The sequence below is a fragment of the Pristiophorus japonicus genome, chromosome 1 (genome assembly GCF_044704955.1).
Source record: "Pristiophorus japonicus isolate sPriJap1 chromosome 1, sPriJap1.hap1, whole genome shotgun sequence".
NCBI lineage: Eukaryota > Metazoa > Chordata > Chondrichthyes > Pristiophoridae > Pristiophorus > Pristiophorus japonicus.
This window is the reverse complement of record NC_091977.1, coordinates 66,339,221-66,360,597: the sequence shown is the minus strand read 5'-3', so window position 1 is coordinate 66,360,597 and position 21,377 is coordinate 66,339,221. Positions and strand designations below refer to the sequence as shown.

General features: G+C 44.9%; 1 protein-coding gene across 1 annotated transcript in view; it reads right to left on the bottom strand.

Moving 5' to 3' along the window:
• Positions 1 to 335: 335 nt before the first annotated feature.
• The window catches only part of pax5 (paired box 5), a 314,658-nt gene continuing 293,616 nt past the window's right edge, over positions 336 to 21,377 (bottom strand). The window contains exon 10 of the mRNA XM_070900982.1: positions 336 to 412. Within this exon, the coding sequence (XP_070757083.1) occupies positions 336 to 412 (77 nt within the window). The remainder of the gene's footprint in view (positions 413 to 21,377) is intronic.

Below are 21,377 nucleotides of genomic sequence, written 5' to 3'. Positions count from 1 at the left end.
ATCGAATAAAATATTACCCTCCTAATAAAACCACATTTTTCTTAAAATATTTTTTTTTAAACTTGAACAGTCTTTCTTCGCTAATAAATGGATGCACTCCATCGGTTGCCTGGATAACGATCAGTGTGGGTCCAAGTTTCCGTCGTTCTACAGGGAAACAGCAAACGTTCGGCAGCAGTCGTCCGAGAGGGAGTTTGATTATCCTGCAGGAAGTTCACATTTGACCTTCTGAGCTTCACACATTTCCTGTTGTCTCAGACCTGATTGATATGTGTTGTAAGTGCACAATTTCTTTACTACCTGCAGCCCATGCCCGCCCCCATCCCCACCCCCGGCTAGTGACGATCGTAGGCTGCGGCGCCGGCAGCTGGTGCTGACCCGCGGGCTGCGGTGCTGTAATAATAGGGGGAACCTGAGAGAGAACAACATCAGGGTTAGAAAGCTTTGCACAGATCAGAGAGGAAAGCAGTTCACATTAAATGGGTCAATACCTGGCACTAAATTAACACCAATCAGGACATCTGGGTTGACACCCCAAATCTCAACTGCTTAGGAGCCACTGCCCCTTTGGATTAGTTTTGGCTAGTTGGCCATCAACATCTCATTTTTAACTATTAAGTAAATGAAAAGTTGACCTCCGGTGGCACTGCTCACCAACAACAACAGAATTGTTAGAAAGGGTGTATATTTTAAGGGCTGATTCTCCAATCAGGCACATCCTGGCAAGGAACAGTGCTTGCAGCCAGTGCTGGATGGAAATTTGCGGGCCCACAGCCCCGGGTTTCACGTCCACTTAAATTAATAGACAGAACATCAGGCACTGCAGAGCCATGATTATACAACCAGCACTGATCCTGGTCACAGTGCACATCGAAGAATCAGCCCTTATATAATGCACTATGAACTCTGTTATGCTGTTGTTCACCGTCTTGAATTATACAGACAGGTACCTTCATTTTGTAATGGGTAGAAATTACTGAGAGCTCCTTTCCAAAATATTGATCCGCAATGAATCTGCCATGTCACTGATCATGGATAATACTTTTTTTTAATATAAAAGAGTTCATAAATAAATTACAGTTAGATAAATACATCAGTGTTCTTCATGGACTATCATTACAAAAGTAAATGAAACTTCCCCTCAGCCACTCATTATATCATTAGGGATAGGGCAGCCAATCAGAAACATAGACATACTATACAATGCATCACATAAATATTACAACTATATATTCCTACTGTTTTACATGAAACAACACCCCGCCACCAAGCTCTCAATTCCTTTAAAGGAAAGTGATCTTTTTACAATTCTCTCCATTAATATTACTGTCACATCTTAGTCAGTTAGAGGGGAAAGTAAAGAAGGTGGGGAGAGATATCTTGGATAAACAGTATAAGGCAGAGTTTCCAGACCCATGCCCCTGGGAAAGTACATCTCCCTGGACACATGGAGCAAGATAAAGGCCATCTTCAGCTTGGCGTCCATTTGTTTTGAATATGCCTCTGAAATGCTTTGAGACATTTATCTACAGTAGAGACATTAAGTAACTACAAGTTATTGTTGTAATTATGCACATTAACAGCAATTTAATAAAAATCAGTTTCTACTGAAGTTGTCTCTTCACGTTCCTAGCTATCCATGTGCCGTCTCTCAGTAAGATTGACAATTTGTGCTGAATTGTACTGTGCTACAGGCCCATGCTTATTTGGAATTGGATCAATCCAAAGCCATTTTACATTGGACCCTTACAGCAAAGGGAGACTTTTATCCCTCACTAAATTCAAGCCCTGGGGCCCCATGGTGAAAGGAGAGCATGTAACCCCCACTCCTTAAATGGAAGTTTCCCTTTTGCCCACCCAACAGCGTTAAAAAGTACCGGAGAAAAGGAAATCCCATGGAATTATGCAGTACCTGAAGAATTTAAAAGATGTCACGACACTGTCTAAACAAGAGCAGGGAGTTCTCCCGATGTTGGGACAACATTCAACCCTCAATGAAAACACATTGGGGCAGATTTTGCTGTCACAGGGTATGTAACAACATCTGCCATTAGAATTAAATGTCAAAACAGGTACAAAAAGAGAACTAAAGAAAGGGAAGAAGATTGAATTAAGAGAAAGAGGGAAAGAGACAGAAAGGAAAAGTAAGAAAAAAAACTAAAATTAAAAATTTGGCATTTTTAAAATCTCCCCGAAAAATTCAAAAGCTGAAGGAATGAGACTCTACACATGTAATAGTTCATTTTTGGTGCTAGAGAGATTGATTGGCAGTAATTAATACTTAGCACATTGTTAAGCGGGTACTTGTACTACTAATTACTAGCCCTAAATATCTGCGGCGGGTTCAGTCCATATCTACCGTGCAAATACAGCAACTTCATGACATTCAATGTATTTCAATAGTGAGGCAGACAGCGAAATGCCTTTTTCGTGAAGCAACTCAGACAGCAACTTATGGATATTTGCATTTAACTGTGCATCTGCACCTCGCCTGAAGTTACTGTACCATTTACGCATAAATAACAGCGACTGCCATTCACCTCACCGTTATTATGACAGCAAATTCTGGCCCATTACTCACTGCTGTTTATGGGATCTTGCTGTGTGCAAATTGGTTGCCACATTTTTTACATTACAACAGTGACTACACTTCAAAGTTCACGCATTGGTTGTGGAGTGCTTTGGGACATGAAATGCACTACATAAATGAAAGTTCTGGCTTTACCCATCAGTTTAAAAAATGTGCCATAAATAGAGAAAAGTGCAACAAATATTATTTGAACAGACAAACTACCCAAAGTGACAACATTTAATAATGCTCTTCAGTAAGCTCTTTCATTGCACATGTTATAACCACTTTTCAATGAACCATCTAACTGCACGTTAGGGGCTATAGCAGCCAGAACAAATATATTGTATTTAAGTCAAAAAATAATAATGAACAGGAACAGTTTCAATCCTTAAGAACAAAATCAGAAGTGTTTGCTTCTGTGGAAGAGGAGTGGGACCATCTTTGATTCTGAAACTAGTTCAAAGTCCATTCAGACTTCTACATCCAAACCCCAAGTATCTGATATTGGATTCAAGGTATTAAGGTGGAGAACATGACTGTCATCTTTAATGTCCCAAGATGACTTTAGCATGGTTTGTAAATATAATCAAGCATTTACTAAAAGTACTTGTGGTATCTACAGATAGGATATCAGTCCTGCACTATCCTTTTTTAAACTTTACTGAGAGGCTATCTTAGATATCTGGGCTTTCCTTGGTAAATACTTGAAAAGGAAAAATGTGCATGGCTATGGAGAAAGAGCTGGGCTATGGGGAAAGAGCAGGAGAATGGAACTAATTGGATAGCTCTTTCAAAGAGCTAGCACAGACACAATAGGGCGAATGGCCTCCTTCTGTGCTGTATTATTCTATGATTCTATGATCTCTGACTGGAATATCAGTTGTCCATTGGAAACTTGGATGACATTCCAGTTCTGGCTAGACTACACTTCCCTGCCAGTACAGAGTAATCGTGTGCCATTTGACATTCAGTGAACTGCAGATAGAGAGTGGGGGGAATGAAAACCCACAATACAGTTTGACCACAAGAACTATCCAAAATGATACCATCCACATTCTACAATAAACAAAATCCTTAGGTAACCTCAGACTTCAGCCCAGGTTCAGATTTGGAATTGATTTCAAAATAAACTGAGATTTGGTCATCTGACTCAGCAAATTAGATTTAAGGGCCATAGTACACTCATCAAAATGGCAATGGTCATTCACCTCGATCAGCAGCATGTGTGATACTGCTCTCCAAGGTAATGGAATGAGAAGCCTCAGCGAGTATATGCACTGTTACACAGGAGGGCAGGTGAAAACAATATTGTGGGTTCAGCAGTGCGGTGGATTAGAGATACGCATCCACACGATATCCTGCTTCACCACTTTGCTCTCAGTAATTCAGGGGCACATACCCCAAAACACGGCCACATACCATGCTCTTCATTAAGGATCAGGTGCATACTCACCACAACACCACATAACCCAATCCTCACTCGACCAGAGAGGAACAAATGGATAAATTCTCACTATGTGGGCACATTTTCACCTTGCCCTGGACCATCAGACACTCATCACAAGGCCACATACCCTCACCTTTCAACTAGGAAATCAATCTGAGCCACGAGAAACCGGCATACCTCGTCCCTTCTAGACTAGAAGGATCAGCCAGATGCATTGTCATCCCAGGGCCTGGAACACCCATCCTACTAGACTGGCAAGGATCACATAGGTAAATACTCACTATGATTCTTACTAAAGAATTAAAATGTAATTACCTTTCTTAATATGGCTCAAATTACATACTCCATGTACTCAGCTGGAAAATTGGCATGGCAACAAGGAAAGACAAGATGGTGGTGTATACCTCAACACATAGGTAGTGAAAAGAGGCACATTTGAAGTCAAGTGGCATGATTGGGTCTAAATTCAGGGAGTTAGTCCGTATCAGGTCACTTTGAGCTTGGGATTCTATTCTCTCACACAACCCTTTTAAATTTTTCAAACTTTAGACTGATGATTTGGGTAGGCTCCAGGCTATGATTTGGAGTTACACATTTATACTGTCAGAATTTTCTCAAAAACATACGGGGGACAATAATGCACTCCTGCAGTCCAGTGGTACTGCTGTGCTATAAGCCCTGGCTCCCCATATTAGCTGGGGCAGAAGCCTGAGGCCTGCTATGCCCAATGTGGTACAATATGGTGGGGAAGCACTTGTAGTACTGAAACCTAGTGCACCAGTCCAGGGCAAGCCTCATTAGAGAGCCAGCTTTCAAAGGAAAATAATTAAAATTATGCTTAATTTGGCATTTGAACCATATTTTCCTCCAGCACCCATTTGGAATGGGCAAAGAAAGCACAGTGGGTCCAGGAGTTCTTAAAGTGCTGAAAGCTTTGTATAATTTTATTTTTTCAATGTTAATAATAAATTATGACAATTGTCCCATATTTGATATTTTAATTTAATATCCACGTCAGAAAACATTTTTGGGGGAGTTGGGGGGATAACTTGGGGTGGGAGGGGGGGAAATAAGATCCTTAAGGTAAATTTGTTCTCAATATACAGCATTTTGTGGTTTAGGTGGGACATGATGAAAGAAAGATACCACAGAGATCAGCAGGCCCCAGAATATATCTGCAAACCCATCTGCCAATCACTAAGGATCTCGGGGGGGGGGGGGGGAGGGGAGGGGTCAGCAGGATGCCAGTTGAAGAGCTTTGCCATCTGCAACAAGCACACCTTGCCACCCAGACACCACACTGCCCCCTCAGGTGTGATGCTTGTCGATCACTGACAGCCAACATTGTAACGTCAGTCAATGTGAAGCAGCACGGTCTGTAATTTCACCTCCTTACCCACTGAATAGTGGGACTCGGCTGCCCAATGCCATGATACCACTTCATTTCCCAAGGCACAATAGGTCACTGATGGCTGCCACGTGCCCAATCTAAAGCCCATCCCCGGGCGCCAATAGGTGACCACATTAGTGTTACCGTGGTTTCATGTATAAAGCCTATGGAACATGAGAGTGTGGCAAGGCTCTCAAATGTAAGTTGCAGCTTGAAAATGTGCACTGCTAAAGTATGGATATGCTTGAAACAGAAAGAAAGGAACTACAAAGTGTGAAGGTTGGACATGGGCTAGCAGTGGACGGGGGTCAGATTGAAAGCCAACATTTCATGGTATGCACCATTTACCTGGTATATGGTACCTCTGGATAGTCCTACTTTGCCAGCAAGCTTACATTACACATTCACCTCCCGCTTCAGTTCAAGCAGCCCACTATCTTCCACAGGGCATGTTGGACTGTCCTCACAGTCGCCTCATGCATTTTGTCAGACACACTGGGGTCAAGACTGCTACATCGCTGTTGGGGTTGTCCATGAGATTCCTGATGTTCCAGGTCCCGAACTACATTTTAAAGGGTGGAAGATGCGTGTGGGTGAATTCTTTTAACATGGGGTGGAAGTTGCATACCAGCTACCACACGAACTTGACAGCAAGATCATGGTCCAATGGCAATGGGATCCAAGATGATTGGAGACCGGGCTCTGCTGCATGGGCCTAGCACACACACACACACACACACACACACGCACGCACATGTTCCTACTGACCCCCTCCCTCCCTCCCTCAGGTCCTCTCTCCAAGGTTTTCAGGTGTCGCAGTGTAGGTGAGCGCTTTAATCTTGGAGCAGCTTGCGAATTTGTCCATAAAGTACTGACACTGTACTCCGGGCCCCCCAGCTCCAGCTCCAGCACGCTGCTCTGCTGCGCTTTTTCACTCTCTCTCCAGCCGTTCCAGGTCTGGTCATTGGTTCTTTACTAGTGACCACGCGTATTTTGGCCTCGTGTCCCGACCTCGCTGCTGGCTTTGGATCCCGACCTCCCTGCTGATCTGTGCTATACCTTCTCTGGGTCCCTCAAAGACCCTGCAAAGAAAGCCCGATTCAGCCAATGCCTCACAGCCAACCCGATGACTGCCAATGAACCGGAACCGCAGTGTGTCCATAGGGCCTGGTCTGCCCTCATGTCCACCATAATTAGCACCTACAAAGAGACTTTTGGTTACTCTACCAAGACTGCTTCGATGAGAATGACCAGGAGATCCAGGAGCTAATAAACTGAAAACACAAGGCATTTTTGAACTGGAAACAAAACCACAACTCGAGCAAAAGAAAGCAGATCTACAAGCAACTGAAGGCCGAGGTCCAACAAAAATTTCGTGACCTAAAGAATAGTTGGTGGGTGGAAAAAGCGCAGGAGATCCAGAATCGAGCCGACAATCACGATGTGCGTGGATTTTTTAGCGCAGTCAAGACCATGTGCAGCCCAAGCACTCAAGGTCCTATTCCACTTAGAGCCAAGAGCGGAGACGTGCCCATCAAGGACAGAGAGGCATTCAGTGCCCGCTGGAAGGAGCACTTCAAGGATCTCCTCAAACAAAACTCTGTCTTTGACGTGAGTGTCCTTGACTCCATCCCACAGCGTGCTACTCATCACGACCGTGGCACAATCTCAGCCCGGCATGAGTTTGAAAAGGCCATCCGACAATGAAAAACAACAAGGCTTCAGGAGCAGATGGAATCCCCGCGGAAGTACTAAAGCATGGCAGAGAATTACTTTTGGCACGAATCCACGACCTCATCTCTCTTATCTGGAATGAGGTGAGCATGCCAGGAGATCACAGAGACGCCATAATCGTGACCATCTTCAAGAAAAGTGACAAGTCTGACTGCGGTAATTACAGAGGAGTTTCCCTGCTGTCTGTCGCTTGGAAAATCATCACAAAAATCCTCCTCAGTCATCTCCTCCCAGTGGCTGAAGAGCTCCTCCCAGAGTTAAAATATGGATTTCGCCCACTAAGGGTCAAAACGGATATGATCTTCACCACGCGACAAATCCAAGGAAAATGTAGGGAGCGGCATCAACTTCTGTACATGGCTTTCTTTGACCTCACAAAAGCCTTTGACACTGTCAACCATGAGGGATTATGGAGTGTCCTTCTCAAATTCAGCTGTCCTCAAAAATTTGTCATCCTCCTCCTACTTCACGATGACATGCAAGCCATAATTCTTACCAACTGATCCACCACAGACCCAATACAAGTGCAGACCGGGATCAAGCAATCTGTGTCATTGCACCAATGCTCTTCTCAATCTTCCTCGCTGCAATGCTTTGCTGCAAGTAACTATAGGCCAGTCAGCCTAACCCCGGTGGTAGGATAATTATTAGAAAATTCCTAAGGGACAGGATAAATCTTCATTTCGAAAGTCATGGATTAATCAAGGACAGTCAGCATGGATTTGCCAAGGGAAGGTCGCGTCTGACTAACGTGATTGCATTTTTCGAGGAGGTAATGAGGAGGGTCAATGAGGACAGTGCGTATGATGTAGTGTATTTGGATTTTAGCAAAGCTTTTGATAAGGTCCCACATGACAGACTGGTCACGAAAGTAATAGCCCGTGGGATCCAGGGCAGAGTGGCAAGTTGGATACAAAATTGGCTCGGAGGCAGGAAGCAAAGGGTAATGGTTGATGGGTGTTTTTGTGACTGGAAGGTTGTATCCAGTGGGGTTCCGCAGGGCTCAGTGCTGGATCCCTTGCTTTTTGTGGTATATATCATTGACTTGGACTTAAATGTATGATTAAGAAGTTTGCAGATGACACTAAAATAGGCTGTGTGGTGATAATGAAGAAGAAAAGCTGCGGACTGCAGATAGATCTCAATGTAACGGTCAGGTGGGCAGAACAGTGGCAAATTAAATTCAGTCCGGATAAGTGTGAGGTAATGCATTTGGGGCTATCTAACAAGGCAAGGACATACACATTAAATGGTAGGACACTGAAAGGTGTAGAGGAACAAAGGAACTTTGGAGTGCAGTTCCACTATCCCTGAAGGTAGCAGGCCAGGTAGATAAGGTGGTTAAGAAGGCACATGGAATACTCTTCTTTATAAGTCGAGGCATGGAATACAAGAGCAAGGAGGTTGTGCTTGAACTGTATAAAACACTGGTTAGGCCGCAGCTGGAGTACTGTGTGCAGTTCTGGTCACCAAATCACAGGAAAGATGTGATTACACTGGAAAGGGTATAGAAGAGATTTACAAGAATGTTGCCTGGCTATGAGGAAAGATTGGAGATGCTGGGTCTGTTTTCTTTGGAACAGTGGAGGCTGAGGGGAAACCTGATTGAGGTGTATAAAATTATGAGGGGCCTGGGATAGTGGATAGGAAGGACCTATTTCCCTTGGCAGAGGGGTCAACAACCAGGGGGCTTGGATTTAAAGTAATTTGGGGGAGGTTTAGAGGAGATATGAGGGAAATTTCTTCACCCAGAGAGTGGTGGGGATCTGGTACTCACTGCCTGAAAGGGTGATAGAGGCAGAAACCCTCACCACATTTAAAGTATACTTGGGATGTGCACTTAAAGTGCCATAACCTACAGGGCTACGGACCAAGTGTTGGAAAGTGGGAGAGGCTAGATAGCTCTTGGTCGGCCGGCACAGACACGATGGGCTGAAATGGCCTCTTTCCGTGTTGTAAATTTTTATGATTCTATCTCACCTTTAACAAACTCCCCGCTGGAGTGGAGTTAATCTACAGGACAAGCAGGAAATTGTTTAACCTCCGACGCCTCCAGTCAAGAACCAAGGTTGTCCCAACCTCTGACATTGAATTACAATATGCAGATGACACTTGCGTTTATGCACACTCGGAGGCTGAATGCCAAACCATCATTGACACTTTCACTGAAGCGTACGAGAGTCTGGGCCTTACATTAAACATCAGTAAGACAAAGGTTCTCTACCAACCTGCCACCGCCACACAGTATTGTCCCCCGATTATCAAGATCCATGACAAGACCTTGGACAATATGAATCACTTCCCATACCTTGGGAGCCTACTATCAGCAAGGACAGACATCAATGACGAAGTCCAACAATGTCTTCAGTGTGCCAGTGCAGCCTTCAGCCACCTGAGGAAAAGAGTGTTCGAAGACCAAGATCTCAAACCCGGCACCAAGCTCATGGTCTACAGAGCAGTAGTGATAGCCGCCTTCCTATATGCTTCAGAGACATGGACTATGTACAGAAGGCACCTCAAAGCACTGGAGAAGTACTACCAACGCTGCCTCCGCAAAATCTTGCAAATCCATTGGCAGGATAGGCGCACCAACGTCAGTGTTCTTTCTCAGGCCAACATCCCCAGCACCAAGGCATTGACCACGCTCGATCAGCTTTGATGGGCTGGCCACATTGTCTGCATGCCCGATACTAGACTCCCAAAACAAGTACTCTACTCCGAGCTATGTCACGGAAGGTGATCTCCAGAAGGGCAGAGAAAACGCTTCAAGGACACGTTCAAAGCCTCCTTGAAAAATGTAACATCCCAACCAACTCTTGAGAATCCCTGGCCCAAGACCGTTCAAAGTGGAGGAGAAGCATCCGAGAAGGCGCCGAACACTTCGAGTCTCTTCGTCGGGAGCACGCGGAAGTCAAGTACAAACAACGGAAGGAGCGTACGACAAATCAAGCACCCCACCCATCCATCCCTCCAACCACCATCTGCCCCACCTGTGACAGATACTGTAGATCCCGCATTGATCTCATTAGTCACCTTCGAACTCATTTTTAGTGTGGAAGCAAGTCATCCTCGACTCCAGGGGACTGCCTAAGAAGAAGAGGAGAGGACAGGAGTCAAGGACTAAACTACTTGGCCACTTGCTCACAGACTGTTTTGTACTCTGACACTGGATTGCTATTGACCGCCACCCCACTGTAGCCTTTGGAAAGGCCAATAAATGATATTTATAAATACAATTTTCAGTCTTTCTAAAGGCCCTGTCTCTTTCAGCAGCCCTCAGGAGCTGTTTGCCTTCCACTCTAATGCAGGTCTCTCCATTACTCAATCCCAGCTCATCACAAAGTAAGCTCTGGGAATGTGACAAAATGTTTACATTAACTGACTTTGCATCGTAGCATGAAGCTTGCCACTTGCTCTTAGAGAGCATCATTGACCCAGCAGAATTCAACAGGGCTTTAAAGATGAGAATCTAGCTTAACTTCATGTGGAATGACGATGTGAAATGTGGGAGGACTCCAATGCTAGTCTCTGAAGAATCATTGACATGTCTAATTCAGGTAGACTAGTACATGCCACTCATATAGCGTCAGCTGTGGCTCAGTTGGTAGCACTCTTGCCACCAAGTCAGAAAGTTGTGGGTTCAAGTCCCATTCCAGAGACTTGAGCACAGAAATCTAGGCTGACACTCCAGTGCAGCATTGAGGGAGTGCTGCATTGTCGGAGGTGCCGTCTTTTGGATGAGACATTAAACCGAGGCACTGTCTGCTCTCTCAAGTGGATGTAAAAGATCCCATGACACTATTTTGAAGAGGAGGTGGGGGAGTTCTTGGCCAATATTTATCCCGCGACCAACATCATCAAAAGAGAGATTATCTGACCATTATCACATTGCTGTTTGTGGGAGCTTGCTGTGCGCAAATTGGTCACTATGTTTCCTACATTACAATTGAGGTAGAGCAGCATGGACAAGACCAAGGGAAGGTGCATCACAGGCCAATAGCGAGGCTGTGAGGCTCACATTGCATACTATGAATTCCACATAGAGAGAGGCCCCATGGGAATGAGGACAATAGGAGAATGGTTGAGCTTGTGTGTATGTATTGGCACATGCGGCAGAGCCTGGTCTCCGGCCGTCTTGGATCCCCTTGCCACTGGACCAAGACCTTGCTCTGTCAAGCCCGTGTGGTGGCTGGTGTGCAACGGCCACCACACGTTAAAAAAACTCACGCACAGGCATCTTTCATAGTTTAAAATGAATTAATCTGCATTAATTAGTTTGCAGGTGCAGCAGGTAATCAGGAAGGCGAATGGAATGTTGGCCTTCATTGCGAGAGGGATGGAGTACAAAAGCAGGGAGGTGTTGCTGCAACTGTACAGGGTATTGGTGAGGCCACACCTGGAGTACTGCGTGCGGTTTTGGTCACCTTACTTAAGGAAGGATATACTGGCTCTGGAGGGGGTACAGAGACGATTCACTAGGCTGATTCCGGAGATGAGGGGGTTACCTTATGATGATAGATTGAGTAGACTGGGTCTTTACTCGTTGGGAGTTCAGAAGGATGAGGGGTGATCTTATAGAAACATTTAAAATAATGAAAGGGATAGACAAGATAGAGGCAGAGAGGTTGTTTCCACTGGTCGGGGAGACTAGAACTAGGGGACACAGCCTCAAAATACGGGGGAGCCAATTTAAAACGGAGTTGAGAAGGAAATTCTTCTCCCAGAGGGTTGTGAATCTGTGGAATTCTCTGCCCAAGGAAGCAGTTGAGGCTAGCTCATTGAATGTATTCAAATCACAGATAGATAGATTTTTAACCAATAAGGGAATTAAGGGTAATGGGGAGCGGGCGGGTAAGTGGAGCTGAGTCCACGGCCAGATCAGCCATGATCTTGTTGAATGGCGGAGCAGGCTCGAGGGGCTAGATGGCCTACTCCTGTTCCTAATTCTTATGTTCTTATGTTCTTATGTACCTGAATACACATTTTTAGTGTGGAAGCAAGTCAGCCTCGACCCCGAGGGACTGCCTATGATGGTGATGATGATGACAACAGTGACTACACTTTTTTTTTAAATGTATTTCATTGGCTGTAAAGCATTTGGGACATCCTGAGATCATGAAAGGCGCTATATAAATGCAAGTCTTTCTTTCTCTTGAATACATTCACAAAGGATCAATGTAACCCAGCATTCCCATTCCTTCCAGTTATTTTCCCCCATGCACGATATCTGAGGGGCAGATAGATCAACTGTAAAGCTATTCTTACTTGCTGTCAGCAGCTACACAAGAGTGGCATGGGTCAAAAGCCCTCTCAGTGGAGAAGTGTCTTGCTTTGCCACCTACCCTAGATGACCTGGTTGATATCAGGAACTCAACCAGCTGTTATCCTATCACCATGACACAGCATATTAACACATTCAGTGAGGCTATTCTTGGAGGGTGAAAGATGGGAGGCCGACCAGGAGAGTATTGGAATAGTCGAGTTTGGAGGTAACAAAGCATGGATGAGAGTTTCGGTAACAGATGAGCAGTCCAGAGGTGGAGATCAGCAATATTACGGAGGTGGAAGTCGGCGGTCTTTGTGATGGAGGATATGGGGGTCAGAAGCTCAACTCAGGGTCAAATAGGTTGCAGAGATTACGAAAAGTTGCAAACAGTCTAGTTCAGCCAGGGAGGGGGGAAGACAGTGGCCAGGGAGGGGGACGGAGTCGGTGGCTAGGGAACAGAGTTCGTGGTGGGAACTGGAAACAATGGCCTCGATAATAACCCCCCATGACAGGCGGGAGTTGGTAGGGGGGGTTACACCCTAAAAAACACAAAATGCTTCCCCAACCTGACTCGTATGCACCTGCAGCCATTTTTTAGGCGGCAGGTAGCTAGGCATGCAAGTCTTGGAGATGCAGGACACTTCATTAGCATATTCAAATCAGGCTCCGGCAGTGTAATTGGTAGCAGGATTTAAATTTACCTGTCGCTGCGTGGGTTACCCATGACTCAGCAGGCAGGAGCACGAGGTGGGAGCCGCTGGCTCCAGAAAGTAAGTGCTTTTTATAGCACTCCTTGTGGGCCAGGAGGAGCAGGAGCATTCCTCAAGGAAGTCTTTGGCCTCTCTTATGCTGATCGTGGCCTCTCTCTAGCCCTTGCTGCAACTGCCGACCTCTCCACTAAACCACTAATGGCCTCTATCTTCCCTCCCCACCACCACCCATGACCACGGATGACCCCCTCCCATCCAAGCCCCGAATTGCAGCTTTCCCACCATCGATTGCCAAGGACCATATCTAAGGGCTGATTTTCCGCCCGGTAGTCGGCCAGCCCGTCAGTTTGGCCGACTACCCAGTGGGAATCAAAATTTTAAGAAAAATGATAATGGAATGGTACCGTTAAATTCAGCAGGACCTCTACATCACATGCCTTGCTTGGTTCTTTTGCCACTTTCGGCCTCCCCGTAAATATCAGAGTCTATGTCTTTGATCTTCCCAATATTTTATTGGAGGAAACTTCTGCTCATGCAGTACTGGGTATCGGATAAGCACTATGACAAATCAGAGGAAGTGGAGGGGTCAAAAGAGGTGGCAGTATGGTAGAGCTGGGTGTCGTCTGCATACATGTGGAATCTTACGTTGTGTTTTCGGATGATGTCGTCGAGAATGTAGATGAGAAATAGGGGTGGTGTGGGAAGGACAGACCCTTGTGGATCCCCAGAAGTAATGGTGTGAGAGCGAGATGCAAAGCCGTTGCAGGTGATTCCCTGGCTATGACTGGATAGATAAGCATGGAAGCAGGAGAGGAAAAACTGACAAGCCTGGTCATGTCATCAGGTATAGTGGGGAGATTGGGCTGGGCTAAAGGAAAGAAGCAAAAATTAGACAGAGAAAGATAAACATGTTTCCATGGCAACTGCAAGCAGTTAAATCAGGAGCCACATTGATGCCATCCATGGAGCTGGTCCCCACTGTCCAGTCCTTTTGGTTGGGGTAGGCAGTCTGAATAAGTGAGACACACATTTGGAACAATTATGCGTACTTTTTTTTTAGGCTGGTATAGAGTTCTGTGATTGTTGAATAAATCCAGCAGCATTTACTCTAACATTAATCAGTTAGAATGCACTTCAATAACATATCCATCATTCTCACACCATCTCAGGAACCGGAACGGTCAAAGTCATTTTCATATGCCAAGACATCTCTAGGGGACATGACCTCAGCACAGGAAGTGCCCTAATTATTTAACAGTAGTGAGGCACGGTCATATCCAATGACCCCATACCCTTGTAAAATATAAATGTTTAAGTAGTTGGGTGTATTAGAGTAGGGATTCTGTCAGCTCGAGTTAAATTCTGCAGTATGCACAGATCGGTGTCAGTGAGGAGATAGGAACAATGCATCAGAAGAAATTTATCTTGATCTACGTCAACTTAAAAGTAATGAGCTAAAATGGCACAGGAGTTATCACATTCAAAGAGCATGAAATTGGATCATTTTTCTTCATTAGATTTTGTTACTTGCATTTAGTGTTCTTTTAAAATATCAATTTGAACTCTCTTCCCCTTTATTCATTTATACTTTGTTTTATGCATTCTATTTGAATTTTCAGTCTTAACAACATCTGCAATGTACACATTCCCTCAGCACACCCCAAACAATCATGTCTCACAACTGCCAACTGACGGAACTCCTTGTCATTTGACACTGAAACGGGCAGCCATGTTGAGCGATCATTGTGTGAAAAGCCATGCATCACTCGTGACCCTCACAGTTAAAAGTGTTAGAAGAGACAAGGAATGCATTGGACACACCATCTGCATCATGTTATATTGGAAATATAATCGGGAAAGATTAGCCTCAGGAAAGAAAAACAATCTCTCTCGGTTCTTAGCTGGAATTTTAAAGCAATCCATGTATTGGAAAGGTAGACGGTCGAGGAAAATGCTCTACACTGGACTTTTGGCCAATGATGGGGACAATGTTGGTGACCCAACGGATACGTGCAGGTCATGAACAATATTTCCTTTAACCTGCGTAGCCGCACAGCCCTCTAGAGCTCCCATGCAGCTAACTCATCAGCTTTTAAATGGAAACAAACCCGCATGAGTGGAATTTTGAATGTGCCACATGGCCCAAAAGAAATTAGAGGGAACACTGGTCATGAATGATGTGTTTGCATAACTTAGTTGAGGATCTCACAGGCAACATTCTTGAGGTTAAACTGATGATAAACATGCAGAGTGCAATAAATCAGTTATAGAATAATAGATCAGCAACAGCAAAATACTGCGGATACTAGAATCTGAAATAAAAACAGAAAATGCTGAAAGTCTCAGCGGGTCAGGCAGTATCTGTGGAGAGAAACAGAGTTAACGTTTCAGGTCAATGACCCTTCATCAGAACTGACAAAAGTTCAAAATTTAACAGATTGTTCAGGAAGTGTAAGCGGCCCTGAAAGGCAGAGGGAGGAAAGAACAAAAGGGAAGGTCTGTGATAGGGTGGAAGGCAGGAAAGATTTGAGAGACAAAAGGGACGATGGGCCAAATTGAGATGGCAATGGTACAAGTTAGGAAACAAAAGATGAGTCTAGATAGGGTGGTAAGGCAGAATAATTATTAGCTGCCATGGGAAACAGAGAAATAAATAAAACTTCTTCAGCTAGGTGTCTTCCCCCTACACAGCTGTCCCTTTCTCCCATTTTTAGAATTCTCACTCTACCTGGATCCCTCCCTCTGGCCCCTTACCCTCTCTAGATCTCTTCATTGCGAACTGCCGACAGGAATCGGCTGTCTCAATTTCTCTGCTCCCCTCACTCACTCCAACCTCCCTCCCTCTGAACATGCAGCACTCAGCTCTCTCAGATCCAACCCCAATCTTGTCAAGGGTGGCGCTGTTGTTGTTTGGCAAACCGCCCTCTACTTTGCAGAGGCTGATCGCCAACTCTCTGACACCTCCTCTTCTCCTATCTCCCCCTGGATCATGACTCCACCACTGAACATCAAGCCATCATTTCCCAGACCGGCACTGACCTCACCTGCTCTGGAGATCTTCCCTCCACAGTCACCAACCTCATAGTTCCCCAACCCTGCACAGCCCACTTCTACCTCCTTCCCAAGATCCACAAACAGGAATGTCCCGGTAATCACATCGTTTCAGTCTGTTCTTGCCCGACAGAACTTATTTCTTCCTATTTTTTCTCCCCTTGTCCAATCTCTTCCCACCTACATCCGCGACTCTTCCGTTGCCCTCCGCCACTTTAACAGTTTCCAGTTTCCAGGTCCTAACCGTCTCCTTTTCACTATGGACATCCAATCCCTCTACACTTCCATTCCCCAACAGGATGGCCTGAGGGCGCTGCACTTATTTCTCGAGCAGGGGCCCAACCAGTCCCCATCCATCACCACCCTCCTCCGCCTGGCTGAACTTGTTCTCACATTGAACAACTTCTCCTTTGACTCCACTCACTTCCTCCAAATTAAAGACGTTGCTATGGGAGCCTACATGGGTCCTAGCTGTACCTGCCTTTTTGTGGGATATGTGGACCATTCTTTGTTCCAGTCCTACTTGGGTCCCCTCTTTTTCCGGTACATTGATGACTGTATCGGTGCCGTTTCCTGCTCTCGCCCTGAACTTGAAAATTTCATTCACTTTGCATCCAATTTCCACCCTTCCCTCACCTTCACCTGGTCCATCTCCAACTCTTCCCTTCCCTTTCTTGACTTCTCTGTCTCCATTTCTGGGGATGGACTATTGACAAACATTCACTATAAGCCCACTGACTCCCACAGCTACCTGGACTACATTTCCTCCCACCCCGCATCCTGTAAGGACCCCATTCCATTCTCCCAGTTTCTCCGTCTCCGTCGCATCTGCTCTGATGATGCCACCTCCCACACTAGTGCCTTGGACATGTCTTCCTTGTTCCTCAACTGAGGATTCCCCTCCGCTGTGGTTAACATGGCCCTCGCCCGTGTCTATTCTATTTCTCGCACTTCTGCTCTCAACCCTTCCCCTCCCTCTCAGAACCACGTCAGGGTTCCCCTTGTCCTCACCTTTCACCCCACCAGCCTTCACATTCATCCTCCACCATTTCCGCCACCTCCAGCGTGATCCCACCACCAATCACATCTTCCATTCCCCTCACCTCTCAGCATTCCGAAGCGACCGCTCCCTCCGGAACACACTAATCCACTCCACAATCATCCCCAGCACCCCCACCTCTTTCCACGGCACCTTTCCGTGCAAGCGCAGGAGATGCAACACCTGCCCTTTTACCTCCTCCCTTCCCACTGTCCAGGGCCCCAAACACTCCTTCCAGGTGAAATAGCGATTTACTTGTACTTCTTTCAATTTAGTCTACTGTATTCACTCCTCATGATGTGGTCTCCTCTACATTGGGGAGACCAAATGCAGATTGGGTGACCGCTTTGCAGAACACCTCCGTTCAGTCCGCAAGCGTGACTCCCGAGTTTCCGGTTGCCTGTCACTTTAATTCTCCGCTCCACTCGGACCTCTCTGTCCCCGGCCTCCTACACTGTTCCAATGAAGCTCAATGCAAGCTCGAGGAACAGCATCCCATCTTTCTTTTAGGCACTTTACAGCCTTCTGGACTCAGACCATAACCTCTGCCCATATTTTGTTCCCTTTCCTCCCTTTTTTCTGCAACCCCCCCCTCTTTATTTTTTTCTCTGTTTCCCATGGCAGCTGGTAAGTATTCCATCATTCACACCCTATCTAGACTCATCTTTTGTTTCCTAACTTGTGCCATCATCATCTCAATTTGGCCCATCATTCCTTTTGTCTCTCAAATCTCTCCTGCCTTCCACCCTATCACAGACCTTCCATTTTGTTTTTTCCTCCCCTCCCCCTTTCGCTTCCTTAAGAATCTGTTGCATTTCGAACTTTTGCCAGTTCTGACGAAGGGTCATCAACCTGAAACGTTAACTCTGTTTCTCTCCACAGATGCTGCCTGACTCGCTGAGATTTTCAACATTTTCTGTTTTTATTATAGAATAATGGATGTTTGGAGTGAATTACAGATATGTATGTGATCCCGACTTGGTTCTGAGGCAGCATATGACGAGTACAGATACTAATGTCTCCCTTCCCCCATGCCCCTCACTCCCCCAACACAAACATCTGGACTTCATTCTACGACCACTTGACCGTTCTTGATTTTGTTTTAAAGAGATGATAAAACAAATGGTCATTGGCTGAAGGACAATTGACTGCATACGTGAAGTTATGTCCATTTTAAAGCACATTGGACATGTGACCATAGAAATTATAAAACAGGGCAGGAAAATATCTACATATTTTTAACACAAGATCATGCAGACCTAGGATTTTATGCAAACACCAAAGGACACATCCTGGGTGTAAAGGATCATCTGAGTGTAGAACACAAAGGTAAATCAGGAAGTGGGGGAAAATCACATGCGGCTAACACAACCTACGCAATATTTTTAAAATTCTCAGGATGTGGGCATCACGAGCAAGACCACAATTTATTGCCCATCCCTAGTTGCCCCTAACTGAGTGGTTCAGAAAACCCAGCCTACTGTACCTTAGCCACAGCAAGTCCTGCATTGCACTATATCACTGCATTCTGTATATATTGGCCGTGAAATTCCGATGTCTCGGGACCGTAAGAAGTTTCTACGGACCCAGGAAGGCATCGGAAAAGCTGATTTTCAGCCCACAATGCGCATGCGCTGAAAACCGGCTTTTCTGATCTGTCAACGATCTGTCAAGTTTCTGGCTTGACAGATCTTCCGTATCTCGGGAGCGAGGACACTTGCAGGGCAAGATTTCCGATATTTATGAATATCTTGCCCTGCAAATGTCCTTTAAAATCTTGTGCCTGAAAAAGCAGGCATATAGCCTACTTTTACAGGCGCAAGTGTTTAAAAATACACACACACATTAAAAATAAAGTTATAAAAACACATTTTATTTTTTAAAATCCTCCCCACTACTGTAAGTTTATTTTAAGGTTTTATTAAAAAAACTTTTTAAAAAGTCGGCAAACTATTTTTTTCTAACAACTGTAATTTAATTGAATATGTGTAGTTTATTTTCAATTTTTTATTGTGTTTTGGGTGTTTGGGGGGTGGGGGGGTGGTTCTCATTCATAGTAATAGGAGTTGGGGACTTACGGAACTCCTATTGCTATGAATGAGAAACTATACTGTACCTGACTGGCTGCTGTCTCCAGATCCCGGCCTGCGCACGTCCCCACGTGCACGAGCTGCGGGCGCAGTCACCAGAGGTCTCAGGCTCGGAAGTTCGGATGGGCGCAGCAGCAGCAGGTAAATGCGCATCTTTTTTCTGTTTTTAGGTCGTTTGCCCGTGGGAACAGGTCAACCAGAATTTCAGGGCCAATGTATTTCCTCTATATACCTTGTCATCACTCCACTGTTACATTATATATTACATGATGTATTAAAAGAAAATAAGAACATAAGAAATAGGAGCAAGAGTAGGCCATTTGGCCCCTCAAGCCTGTTCCGCCATTCAATAAGATCATGGCTGATCTGATCATGGGCTCAGCTCCACTTCCCTGCCCACTCCCCGTAACCCTTTACTCCCTTATCGCTGAAAAATATGTCTATCTCCACCTTAAATATATTCAATGACCCAGCCTCCCCAGCTCTCTGGGACAGAGAATCCCATAGATTTACAACCCTCTGAGAGAAGAAATTCCTCCTCATCTCAGGTTTAAATGGACAGCCCCTTATTCTGAGACTATGCCCCCTAGTTCTAGATTCCTCCATATGAAAACATCCTTTCCGCATCTACCTTGTCTGGCCCCCTCATTATCTTATATGTTTCAGTAAGATCACCTCTTATTCTTCTAAACTCCAATGAGTAATGGCCTAACCTACTCAATCTTTCTTCATAAGTCAAACCCTTCATCTCAGGAATCAACCTCAGGAATCAAATTATATATCACACTATATTAATGCTCTGTATGTATATTATATTGTAATATCTTGTTTGCATTGTGTTCAATTATACAGGTATTTCTAGGATACATTATCATGCCATACCACAACAATACACCTTGTTTATACATACTAACTCATTAAAATACATATAAATCTACACACACATGTAGAGCACCAAACTATGATACAATATTTCCTAAACTTTTCATAAAGTTCCATCTTCAGACCTTCATTCCATCACTCCCAGGCGTTAACAGACAGCCTGCTCCTAGTCCTCTCTGAACACCCCCTGTAACCAGCTGTCAAAAGGTACGAAGGATCACTTGGGGTGACCTTGCCCTTCTATTTACCCTTCCCCCTGCAGAGAGATGGTGCAGCCTCCACTTGATAACTTTTCGACAAACACGGGTCAAGTCGAGAAAGAGGTAAGCGGGGATCAAATGTGCATTTGCTCGTCCTCCATCACTGCGTACGTGCATCTAATGTATATATTGCGGCAAGTAACATCTCTGTATCACTTATATCAGGCAGCATTCAGGGGCAGAGGGGTGAAGAAATAAATAAAATAGAGTACAATGTTAGTGAGGTAGACTAGTATTAAAAAAGGATTTTATAACAGAGCTGCCATTACTGACAAAATCCCAGAGGAGGCTCAATGGACTGATATACCAGAGGAACAGAGCTGGGCCTAAAAGTTACACAAAAGGCACGAAGATTATAGGGTATAACTTAAATAAGATATAATGATATGGTATGGAATGATATACATTATACGTAATATATTGTAACATAATATATCACGTACTTTATGTATTAAACCTGTACTAAATCCCCATCTCATATACACTGTATCTTGCATACATTATACCTTACTGTGTCCTTACCCTACACATACTGCATTGTTGGTTCATATAACTTACCACTACACTGTTTATTTATTTAAAAACTCTACCCTTTATTTTTAATGAATTACTTGATCAACACATTACCACACACACAAAGTGACATGGAAAGCGGAGAATTATTATCTAGCCCCTGTGCCTTCTTTTAGGGAACTAATTGACGATTAACTGTGACATCTAGAGCTGTGCTATGGAGCGACAGGATGAGGGCATCACACCCAGAGGGGTGATACCCTGCGCTCAGACAGCTCACTGAAGTGGGGCAGAGTGAGAGAGGAAGAGATGGAATCAATTCCAGGGAGGTCTTTTTCACCTCGTAATGGTCAGATGCAAAACAGCACTGAAAGTCCTTGGAAGCTGCATGATGCTTGAGACTTGGAAGCGGAAGAAGAAAAT